The sequence below is a fragment of the Rhinolophus hipposideros genome (genome assembly GCF_964194185.1).
Source record: "Rhinolophus hipposideros genome assembly, chromosome: X".
Lineage (NCBI taxonomy): Eukaryota > Metazoa > Chordata > Mammalia > Chiroptera > Rhinolophidae > Rhinolophus > Rhinolophus hipposideros.
The window spans coordinates 83,385,485-83,397,730 of NC_138046.1; the positions used below are offsets into that span (position 1 = coordinate 83,385,485).

Here is a 12,246-nt window from a genome sequence, read left to right on the forward strand (position 1 = left end):
GTAGTGAAGCCACCTAGTCCTGGACTTTTGCTTTTGAGAAGGTTTTGGATGACTGATTCTCAATTTCGTTACTGGTGATCGGTCTGTTTAGATTTTCCAGTTCTTCATTGTTCAGCCTTGGAAGGCTGTGTTTCTAAAACTTGTCCATTTCTTCTAGGTTACTGTCTTGGATGATCCTTTGCATTTCTGTGGTGTCCGTGATAACTTCCGCTTTTTCATTTCTAATTTTGTTAATTAGTGTCTTCTGTCTTTTTTTCTTAGTGAGTCTAGCCAATGGTTTGTCTAGCCAGGTTGTGTCAATTTTGTTAATCTTTTCAAAGAACCAGCTCTTTGTCACATTAATTTTTTCTATTGTCTGTTTGTTCTCTATTTCATTTAGTTCTGCTCTGATTTTTGTTGTTTCCTTTCTTCTGCTGACCTTGGGTTTCACTTTTTCTTTTTTTTCTAGTTCGTTAAGATGTAACATGAGGTTATTTATTTGGGATTTTTCTTATTTCTTGACATAGACTTGTAATGATATGAATTTCCCTCTTAAAACTGCCTTTGCTGCATTCCAAAAATTTTGGTAGGTGTATTTTCATTGTCATTTGTTTCTATGTATCTTTTGATCTCTCCTCTAATTTCTTCTTTGACCCAGTCATTCTTTAAAAGTATGTTGTTTAATATCCATGTATTTGTGTTTTTTCCTGCTTTCTTTTTGCAGTTGATGTCCAATTTCAAAGCCTTGTGATCAGAGAATATGCTTGGTAGGATTTCAATCTTCTTAAATTTGCTGAGCTGATTTTATGTCCCAATATATGGTCTATCCTTGAGAATGTTCCATTTACACTCGAAAAGAATGTATAGTCTGATGTTTTAGGATGAAGTGCTCTATATATGTCAATTATGTCCATTACATCTAATGGGTCATTTAGGGCTGCTATTTCGTTATTTGTTTTCTGTTTGGATGATCTATCCATAGCTGACTATGATGTAGTTAGGTCCCCTACTATAATTGTGTTTTGGTCAATTTCTCCCTTTAGTTCTTTCATTCTTGCTCTGTATGTTTCGGGGCTACCTGATTGGGGGCATAAATATTGATGACTGTTATGTCTTCTTGTTGTATAGTCCCCTTTACCATTATGAAATGTCCATCTTTGCCTCTTGTTATCTTTTTCACCCTGAAGTATGTTTCACCTGATATCATTATGGCTACACCTGATTTTCTCTGGGTACTATTGGCTTGGAGTGTCAATTTCTACCCTTTCACTTTGAGTCTATGCTTGTCCTTGTAGCTGAGATGTGTCTCTTGGAGACAGCATAAGATTAGGTTTAGTTTTTTGATCCAATCTGCTACTCTGTGCCTTTTTATTGGTGAGTTCAGTCCATTTACATTTAAGGTGATTATTGACATGTGAGGATTTCCTGTCATTCTATCTTTAGTTTTCTGGTATGACTGTGGCTCAATTGTTTCTTTGCCTTTTTGTTGTTGTCTATTATTTCTGTGTGGTGGTGTTCTATGATGTTTCCCTCTGTTTCTTCTTTTATTACAGTATATATTTCAGTTCTGGATTTGTTTTGAGTGGTTACCCTTAAGTTTATATAAAAGAAAGTTTGATATTTAGAGTATTCCATTTTCTTCAGCACGCTTAATTTCTCCATTGCCATGTTCCGGTTCAGAATTTTACCCTCCCCATTTTTATGTTTTGGTTGCCACAAGTTGTCCCTCTTGATGGTGGTAGAACAGCCTCCTAAAATATTTCTTGTAGTGTAAGTTGTGTATTAGAAAATTCCCTCAGCTTCTGTATGTCTGGAAAGGTCTTTATTCCTCCTTCATATCTAAAGCGTGTCTTTGCTAGATATATTACTCTTGGCTCATAATTTCTGTCTTTCAATAGTTTGAATATTTGGTTCCACTCCCTCCTGGCTTGTAGAGTTTCTGCTGAAAAATCTGATGATAATCGAATGGGATATCCCTTGTATGTTACCGTCTTCTTTTCCCTGGCTGCCTGGAGGATTCTTTCTTTGTCTTTTATTTTAGACAGCTTCAATACAATGTGCCTTGGAGAAGGCCTATTTGGATTGAGGTAATTAGGTGGTCTATTTGCTTCTTGGATTCGAGGATCCAGTTCTGTCCACAAGTTTGGGAAGTTCTCACCGACAATTTGTTTGAATATATTCTCTGTTCCCTTCTCTCTTTCTTCTTCTTATGGTATGCCCGTTATTCTTATATTGCTCTTTCTGATGGAGTCATAAAGTTCTTGTAAAGTTCCGTCATTTTTTTAAATTCTCAAGTCTCTTTCTTCTTCCATCTGTGTAATTTCCAGGTTTCTAGCTTTGATGTCACTGATTCTTTCCTCCATCTGGTCAACTCTACTACCTAAGTTGGTTATTTCATTCCTAATTTCTTCTATTGAGTTCTTAATCTCCAGAAATTCTATTTGGTTCTTTTTTAAAATTTCAATCTCTTTTGTAAAATGTTCATGTTTTTCTTTGATTGCGTTTCTGAGTTCATTAAATTGCCTTTCTGTTTTTTCTTGCATCTCGTTGAGTTTTTTGAGAACTGCTATCTTGAATTCTTTGTCATTTAAGTCACATATTTCCATATCTTTTAGTTCCTATTCTGGAGACTTTTCACTTTCTTTGTGATCTGTCAAGATGCCTTAGTTATTCATGGCAATTACTGATTTATTATTTCTCTTCTTAGACATCTACAGGAGTGGCTTCTGGAACAGGTTGATAGGAAAAGGTCTTTCTTTTGTTTTCCAGTACTTGTGGTACAATGTTTTATTTTCTCTCCGACTGCCACCTTTTTTCTCTCTCTCACACAGCAGTACTATGTTTTCTCTGCACTATTCCAGCTTCTCACACAATGGGGGGTATTCCCTGGGAGACAGGCTTCTCCTCTGTTAATAGTTCTCCTGGGTCACAGGGCACAGTGTCCGTGTGGGTATGAGGAGAGTTTTTGAAGTTCCAAAGCTCTTCCTGCATCAGATTCAGAGGCTGTATGTTTCAGCAGTTCTGTTTACTCCTACAGGGATCCGGCCAGATAGGTGGGGCCAGGGGCGGGGTAAGTTGTGAGAGGTATCCCAGAGCAATGGTGGCGACCACTACCATAGCTGGTCTTGCATCCACAGCTCTCTCCCCTTTGATGGAACTAGTTGGGTGTGAATCTGTGTCTCCAGTCCACAGTTCTCAGAACAGCAAATATTCTGTTCTTTTGATCTGACACTGCTATTGTTCCACTTGTAGTGCTGGGCTTGTGTGGGCAGGGCAATCTATGAGAGGGCAGGGTGGGGACGGCTAGTCTCAGTGCCTAAGGCTTCTGTTCTCTGCTCGGCAGTAGGGGCTTAAAGCAGTGTTTATAGCCTTCTTCCCTCAGTCTTTTTTCCGAGGTCTCTGCCGTGATCTTTGGGTTCAGCCGTGTTATATGCTGCCCCCTCAGCCCTGTGGGCCATAAGCGGAGACCTAGCACCCCGAGATCTTCCCTGTCCCTCAGCTCCGGTAGTTCTGGGATGCAGCGAGCTTGTAGCACTAAGCTAGGTCTGCGCCCTCCTGTCTCTGGCTCTGCACTTCTCCCTTCCCTCCTTCCCCTCTCACTCGATTCGCCCACCTTTAGGTGAATTCAGTAGTGGGCCACTTCGTCCTGCCTGTCTGCTGTGCAGGGAGTCCTTTGTGGAGTTATTGTTGTTTGATTAGTTGTAAATTCCAGGGGAGCATTACAGAGGCTCAGCTCACACCACCATTTTGATGATGTCCCTCTGTTTTCTATTGGCTTTTGCCCCCAGTCTATGCAACATGCTCAGGTTTCTCTCCTATCTCAATAAAACCCTCCCTTGTTCCTGTGTACACCTCTACTTACTTTCTTATCCCTCCATTCTTACACAAACATCTCAAAATGACTCTATACATACTGTCCAGAACCCTCTCTTTCTGCCTTCTGTTCCAGGCTTTCTCTTTCCTTATCTTTGTTCACGCTCTTATCTGCTTTCCTGCCATGCTTCCCCAGGTCTCTATTACACTGAAGTCACACTTGCCTTGTAGCATAAACTGGAGCCCACCTTCCCGAAAGAGCGATGCTGATCTCTAGCTCTTCCATGAACCCAAAATGTCACTCACAACAACCTACACACAATAAAAGAAAAACATTCCAATTAATTTTGTAAATTTAATGTAACTTTGATACTAAAATATGACAGCACATAAAAAAAAGCAAACAGAATGACATCATAGGAGTGACGACAGTGGGGTGCACTTTCTGAGTTCTCCTCCGGATCTTATTACAAATGGGACATATAACCCATCAAACAACGTTTTGCTCATCACGCAGAACAGCTAAGAGACTCCTAGGAGAGTCATGGAAGGATTACTTGAAGGTGCGCAAATTGGGTGAGCAGGGGAAGAAGGAAGGGAGCATGGTGGAAACGCGCGGTCCCACGGTTGAATCACAGGGTGGCTGCGGCAGCGGCAGTGGCTGCGGCAGCGGCGGTAACCCGCAGCTCTAAAGACACAAGGGTCCCCAGGGTGGAACAGAGAATACAAAAGCCAGGAGGTGGGCTCTTTCCCTGCATTCCACAGCTGATCGCTCCCACCGGGGAGGCAGCTTGGTGGGCCCTAGGGTAGACAAAGAACACAGACTCCATACCTGGGCCCCTCCCCCTGCTCCTCCAATCTTGCCCCCGCCCTTCCAGAGACTGAAACTGGCTCCTGAACTGAGGAGTAGTGTCAGATTACAGAGGGGCCCTAGTGCTCAGACACTGGGAAGACTGAGAGGCAGCTCTGACCCAAGGAAGAGGCTGGGAAGAGTGTGATTTTGGCTGGGCTAGGAGAGAAGAGACTCCTCCAATGCCAGCCACCACCTCTTCTGGCCTGCGGGAAGAGTGTGACGTGGCTGGGCTGGGAGAGAGAAGACCCCTCAATCCCCAGCCCCCACCCTTTCTGGCCTGCCTAGGGCGAGGCAAGTGCAACTGCGGAGGCACTCCCAGAGATCAGCATTAATCGGCAGACACAGCTACTGGCTTTCAGCAGTTTAGTAATCTCCCACCCGCCCCCGCACACACACACAGAAGAAGTGCCCTAAGACTCTGGAGTACTGGACACAGGGCTGGTGTTGCTACTCTTAGTGTGCGTATGTGCAGGCAAAGGCAGAAACTGCACTGACTGGAAAAACTATCATCCAGAGCCTCCAGCCCAACGCATGTAAATCTACAGTCCCAAAGTCACCCTGGGCACCAGGTGACCAGTTCTGCCTGCACAATAGGCAGGGGACTCTCTGGTACAGCAGATGGTAACCTGAAGATTACTTGGTGGGCTTAAGCCAAGACTGGCGCTGCTTTTTGTTTTTCTTTGTTTTGTTTGTCTTTATATCTTTGATATCTTTGCCTGTGTTGAGTGGGAGTTATCGGGTGTTTTTTCATGTGAATGTATTTGATTTTTTTCTTTGTTTTTGTTGTTGTTGTGCTTGGTGATTTGCTTTGTTCTGAAATTGCCCTCCCAGGGCCCAGCTTTAGAGGAACAAGATTCAACATATCCAGAGGCCTACTCCATGCCAAACCAGAGTACTACCGTGTTGATCTACAAGTCACACAGCCAGAGGGAATTCTCTGCAGGCACAAGAGCCAATAGAGGCCAAACCACATTTAAGTGGTCAATCCTTACACAGCAGAACATCCTGCGGTGGGCAGAGCCAAGTCTCACAACTAGTCAGCCTAGGAGTTAACCCCACCTACTCAAAAGCAAAAAGCAATTAAAGATCTTCTTTAACAGGACAATATACACAACACAAGAGTCACCTTTGGAGCACATGCAGAGACGAAGAATGAAGTAGAGCAAGTCAAATATAAAGAACACATACTACATAAGATAACCCAGCAAGAACTAAGAACTCTAGGGGATCTACATAATATATCGAAGCAAACACAGAGAGTCAGCCAGAATGGGGAAACAAAGAAACATGTCCCAAATAAAACAACAGAAGAAACCTCCACAACTAGAGCCAAATAAGGCAGAGGTAGCCAACCTATCAGAGACAGAGTTCAGAACACTGGTGACAAGAATGTTTAAGGAGCTTATAGAAGACATAAAGAAAGATGTAGAAATCATAACGAACAACCAGTTAGAACTAAAGAACACAATTGCCAAAATTAAGAACTCACTTGAAGGAATTACCAGCAGTTTACATGAAGCAGAGGATCAAATCAGCAACTTAGAAGGCAAGTTAGCAGAGATCACCCAAACAGAACAACAGAAAGAAAAAAGAATAAAAAACAATGAAGATGGTTTAAGAGACCTCTCGGATAACATCAAGTGCAACAACATGTGCATCATAGGAATACCAGAAGGTAAAGAGAGGAAGCAAGGGATTGAGAACATATTTGAAGTAATAATGTCTGAAAACTTCCCTACCCTGATGAAGTAAACCAACATAAAAGCCCAGGAAGTGCAGAGAGTTCCAACCAGGATAAACCCAAACAGGTCCACAAGAAGACACATTAAGGTTAAAATGGCAAAGCTTAAAGACAAAGAGAGAATGCTAAAAACAGCAAGAGAAAGAAAGAGGGTTACATTCAAGGGAACTTCCAGAAGATTATCAAATGACTTTTCTACAGAAACATTGAAGGCCAGGAGGGAGTGATAGGAGATACTCAAAGTGATGGAAAACAAAGGCCTACAACCTAGATTGCTTTATCCAGTGAGGCTATCATTTAAAGTTGATGGAGAGATAAAGAGCTTCTCAGAAAAGAATAAGCTAAAGGAATTTATTACCACCAAGCCAGCATTGCAAGAAATACTAAACAGACTTCTGTAAATAGAAGAAAGATGAAAACAATCTAACTAGAAATTAAAAAATGGCAATAACTATGTACCTATCAATAATCACTTTAAATGTAAACGGATTAAATGTTCCAGTCAACAGACATAGGGTGGCTGAGTGGATAAGAAAGCAAGACCCTTTTATGCTGTATACAAGAGACTCACCTCAGATCAAAACACACAGACAGCCTGCAAGTAAAGGGTTGGAGTAAGATATTTCATGCAAATGGAAATGAGAAAAAAGCTGGAGTTGCAATACTTCTATCTGACAAAATAGACTTTAAAATGAAGAACATGGAGATAATAAGGACCAGAGCAGAAATAAATGAAATAGAAACCAGAAAAACAATACAAAAGATGAATGAATCCAAGAGTTGGTTTTAGAGAAGATAAACAAAATTGACAAAACTTTAGCCAGACTCATTAAAAAAAGGAGAGAGAGGACCCAAATTAATAAAATCAGAAATGAAAGAGGAGAAGTGACAACAGACACCACAGAAATACAAAAAATTTTAAGAAATTACTATGAGCAACTATATGCCAACAAATTTGACAATCTGGAAGAAATGGACAATTTTCTAGAGGCGCACAACCTTCCAAGGCTAACTCAAGAAGAAACAGAAAGCCTGAACAGTCTGATTACCACCAGGGAAATTGAATCAGTAATCAACAATCTCCCAATAAACAAACGCCCTGGACGAGGTGGCTTTACAGGTGAATTTTACAAAACGTTCAAAAAAGAATTATCACCTATTCTCCTCAAGCTCTTCCAAAAAATCCAGAAGGAAGGAAGACTCCCAAACACTTTTTACAAAGCCACTATCACCCTGATCCCAAAAGCACACAAAGACACCACAAAAAAAGAAAACTACAGGCCGATATCTCTAATAAACATAGATGCAAAAATTCTCAACAAAATATTAGCGAACAGAATTCAGCAATACATTAAAAAGATCATACACCATGATCAAGTGGGATTCATCCCTGGTATGCAAGGGTGGTTCAACATCCGCAAATCAATTAATGTGATACACCACATTAACAAAATGAAAAAAAAAGTCACATGATCATATCAATATATGCAGAAAAAGCCTTTGACAAAATACAGCAACCTTTTATGATAAAAACCCTTAAGAAAGTGGGAATAGAGGGATTATACCTTAACATAATAAAGGCCATATATGACAAACCCACAGCTAACATCATACTCAATGGGGAAAAGCTAAAACCATTCCCCTAAGATCAGGAACAAGACAAGGTTTACCACTTTCTCCACTTCTGTTCAACATAGTGCTAGAAATTCTAGCCACAGCAATCAGACAAGAAAAAGAAATAAAAGGAATCCAAATCAGTAAGGAGGAAGTAAAACTGTCATTATATGCAGAACACATGATACTATATATAGAGAAAACCCTAAAGACTCCACCAAGAAACTAAGATAGCTGATAGATCAATTTAGTAAAGTAGCAGGATACAAAATTGGTATTCAGAAATCAGTTGCATTTGTGTATACCAATAATAAAACATCAGAAGGAGAAATTTTTTTAAAAAATCCCATTTACAATTGCTCAAAAGACTATAAAATACCTGGGAATAAATTTAACCAAAGAAATAAAAGATCTGTACTCAGAAAATTATAAGACACTGAAGAAAGAAATGAAAGAAGATACAAATAGATGGAAACATATACCATGTTCATGGATAGGAAGAAATAATATAGTTAAAATGTCCATACTGCCTAAGGCAATATACATATTCAACACAATTCCTATCAAACTACCAATGACGTTTTTCACAGAAATAGAACATATAATCCTAAAATTTATATGGGACCATAAAAGACCCCGGATGGCCTCAGCAATCTTGAGAAATAAGTAAGAACAAAGTGGGAGGTATAACGATACCTGACATCAACTTGTGCTACGAGGCTACAGTTATCAAAACAGCATGGTACTGGCATAAAAAGAGACACATAGATCAATGGAAGAGAATAGAGAGTCCAGAAGTAAATCGATGCCTGTATGCCCATCTAATCTACGGCAATAGAAGCAAGAATGTACGATGGGGTAAAGACAGTCTGTTCAATAAGTGGTGTTGGGTAACCTGGACAGACACATGCAAGAAAATGAAGCTGGACCACCTCCTTACACCATATACAAAAATAAATTCAAAATGGCTTAAAGACTTAAATGTAAGATCTAAAACCATAAAATATCTAGAAGAAAATATAGGAAGATACTTTATGGACGTTACCCGGAGTAAGATTTTCACTGATATATCCCCTCGCATGAGGGAAGTAAGAGAAAAAATAAACATGTGGGATTACATCAAACTAAAAAGTTTTTTCACAGCGAAAAAAACCATCAATAAAACAAGAAAAGGGATCCTACTGAATGGGAAAAGATATTTGCCAATGATATATCTGATAAGGGGTTAATATCACAAATCTATAAAAAAAACTCACTCAACTCAACTCCAAAAATCAAACAACCCAATTAAAAAAATGGGCAGAGGACTTGAAGAGACATTTTTCTAAAAAGGACATACAGATGGCAAAGAGACATATGAAGAAATGCTCAACCTCACTAACCATCAGAGAAATGCAAATGAAAACCACAATGAGATACCACCTCACCCCAGTCAAAATAGCTATCATCAATAAATCAACAAACAACAAGTGCTGGCGCAGATGTGGAGAAAAGGGACCGCTTGTGCACTGTTGGTGGGATTGCAGATTGGTGCAGCCACTATGGAAAACAGTATGGAGGTATCTCAAAAATCTGAAAATGGAACTACCCTATGATCCATTAATTCCACTCCTAGGTATCTATCCAGAGAAATCCACAACTCCAATTCAATATCTTTATGCACTCCTATGTTTATTGCAGCACTATACACAACAGCCAAGACATGGAAACAACCAAAATGCCCATCGGTAGATGACTGGATTAAGAAACTGTGGTACATTTATACAATGGAGTATTACGCAGCCATAAAGAAGAAAAAAATCTTACCATTTGCAACAACATGGATGGACCTAGAGAACATTATGTTAAGTAAAATAAGTCAGACAGAGAAAGACAAGTACCATAGGATCTCACTTATATGCGGAATCTAAAGAAGAGAATAAGTGAATGAACTAATCAGAAACAGTTTTGGAGACAGAGAGGAAAAACAGGGTAGCTAGATAGGCGGCGGGGGTGGGGATAAGGGGGAAGGTGAGGGGATTAGAAAACCATCGGTAGGACTCCGGATCAAAATGGCGGCATGAGGTGAGCCTCTGTAAAGCTCTTCTGGAATTTACAACTAATCGGACAACATTAACTCCACAAAGGACTCCCTGCACATCAGACAGCCAAGATGAAGAGGTCCTATACTGAATTCACCAAGAAAAAACAGAAAGGCAATTTAATGAACTCAGAAACGCAATCAAAGAAAAACATGAACATTTTACAAAAGAGATTGAAATTTTAAAAAAGAACCAAATAGAATTTCTGGAGATTAAGAACTCAATAGAAGAAATTAGAATGAAATAACCAGCTTAGGTGGTAGACTTGACCAGATGGAGGAAACAATCAGTGACACCGAAGATAGAAACCTGGAAATTACACAGATGGAAGAAGAAAGAGACTTGATACTTAAAAGAAAGGAAAGAACTCTACAAGAACTTTCTGACTCTATCAGAAAGAGCAATATAAGAATAATGGGCATACCAGAAGGAGAAGAAAGCGAGAAGGGAACAGAGAATATACTCAAAGAAATTGTTAATGAGAACTTCCCAAATTTGTGGACAGAACTGGATCCTCGAATCGAACAAGCAAATAGAACATGTAATTACCTCAATCCCAACAGGCCTTCTCCAAGGCACATTGTATTGAAGCTGTCTAAAATTAACACCAAAGAAAGAATCCTCAAGGCAGCCAGGGAAAAGAAGACAGTAACCTACAAAGGAAAGCCCATTAGATTATCATCAGATTTTTCAGCAGAAACTCTACAAGCCAGGAGGGAGTGGAACCAAATATTCAAACTATTGAAAGAGAGAAATCATGAGCCAAGAATAATATATCCAGCAAAGATATCCTTTAGATATGAAGGAGGAATAAATACCTTTCCAGACATACAGAAGCTGAGGGAATTTTCTAATACACGACCTGCACTACAAGAAATACTAAAGGAGGCTATTAGACCATCATCAACAGGGACAATTTGTGGCAACCGAAACATAAAAAGCGGGAGCGTAAAGGCCTGAACCGGAATATGGGAATGGAGAAAGTAAGCATGCTGAAGAAAATGGAATACTCTAAATATCAAACTTTCTTTTACATAATCTTAAGGGTAACCACTCAAAAAAAATCCAGAACTGAAATATATACTGTAATAAAAGAAGAAACAGAGGGAAACATCATAGAATACCACCACACAGAAATAATAGACAACAACAAAAAAGCAAAGAAACAATGCAGTCACAGCCTTACCAGAAAGCTAAATATAGAATGACAGAAAATCCTCACATATCAATAATCACCCTAAATGTAAATGGACTTAACTCACCAATAAAAAGGCACAGAGTAGCAGATTGGATCAAAAAACTAAATCCAACCATATGCCGTCTCCAAGAGACACATCTCAGCTATAAGGACAAGCATAGACTCAAAGTGAAATGGTGGAAATTGGCACTCCAAGCAAATGGTACCCAGAGAAAATCAGGTGTGGCCATAATGATATCAAATGAAACAGACTTCAGGGTGAAAATGATAACAAGAGACAAAGATGGACATTTCATAATGGTTAAGGAGACTATACAACAAGAAGACATAACAGTCATCAATATTTATGCCCTAATCAGGGAGCACCAAAATATACCAAGCAACTACTAACAGAACTAAAGGGAGAAATTGACCAAAACACAATTATACTAGGGGACTTAAATACATCATTGACTGCTATGGATAGATCATCCAAACAGAATAAACAAATAATGAAATAGCAGCCCTAAATGACTCATTAGATGAAATGGACATAATTGACATATATAGAGCACTTCATCCTAAAACATCAGACTATGCATTCTTTTCTAGTGTACATGGAACATTCTCAAGGATAGACCATATATTGGGGCATAAAAGCAGCCTCAGCAAATTTAAGAAGATTGAAATCATACCAAGCATATTCTCTGATCACAAGGCTTTGAAATTGGATATTAACTGCGAAAAGAAAGCAGGAAAAAAAACAAATACATGGAGATTAAACCACATACTTTTAAAGAATGACTGGGTCAAAGAAGAAATTAGAGGAGAGATTAAAAGATACATAGAAACATATGACAATGAAAATACATCCTACCAAAATTTTTGGGATGCGGCGAAAGCAATTTAAGAGGGAAATTTATATCATTACAGGCCTATCTCAAGAAACAAGAAAAATCCCATGTAAATAACCTCATGTTACACGTCA

At 39.4% G+C, this 12,246-nt stretch overlaps 1 protein-coding gene across 2 annotated transcripts in view; it reads left to right on the forward strand.

Annotated features, from left to right (window-relative positions):
- The window catches only part of PFKFB1 (6-phosphofructo-2-kinase/fructose-2,6-biphosphatase 1), an 88,800-nt gene extending 81,673 nt beyond the window's left edge, over window positions 1-7,127 (forward strand). For both annotated transcript variants that reach the window (XM_081042937.1, XM_081042938.1), the window contains exon 14: window positions 5,477-7,127. In XM_081042937.1, the coding sequence (XP_080899063.1) occupies window positions 5,477-5,698 (222 nt within the window). In that variant the 3' untranslated portion in view covers window positions 5,699-7,127. The remainder of the gene's footprint in view (window positions 1-5,476) is intronic.
- Window positions 7,128-12,246: the final 5,119 nt, after the last annotated feature.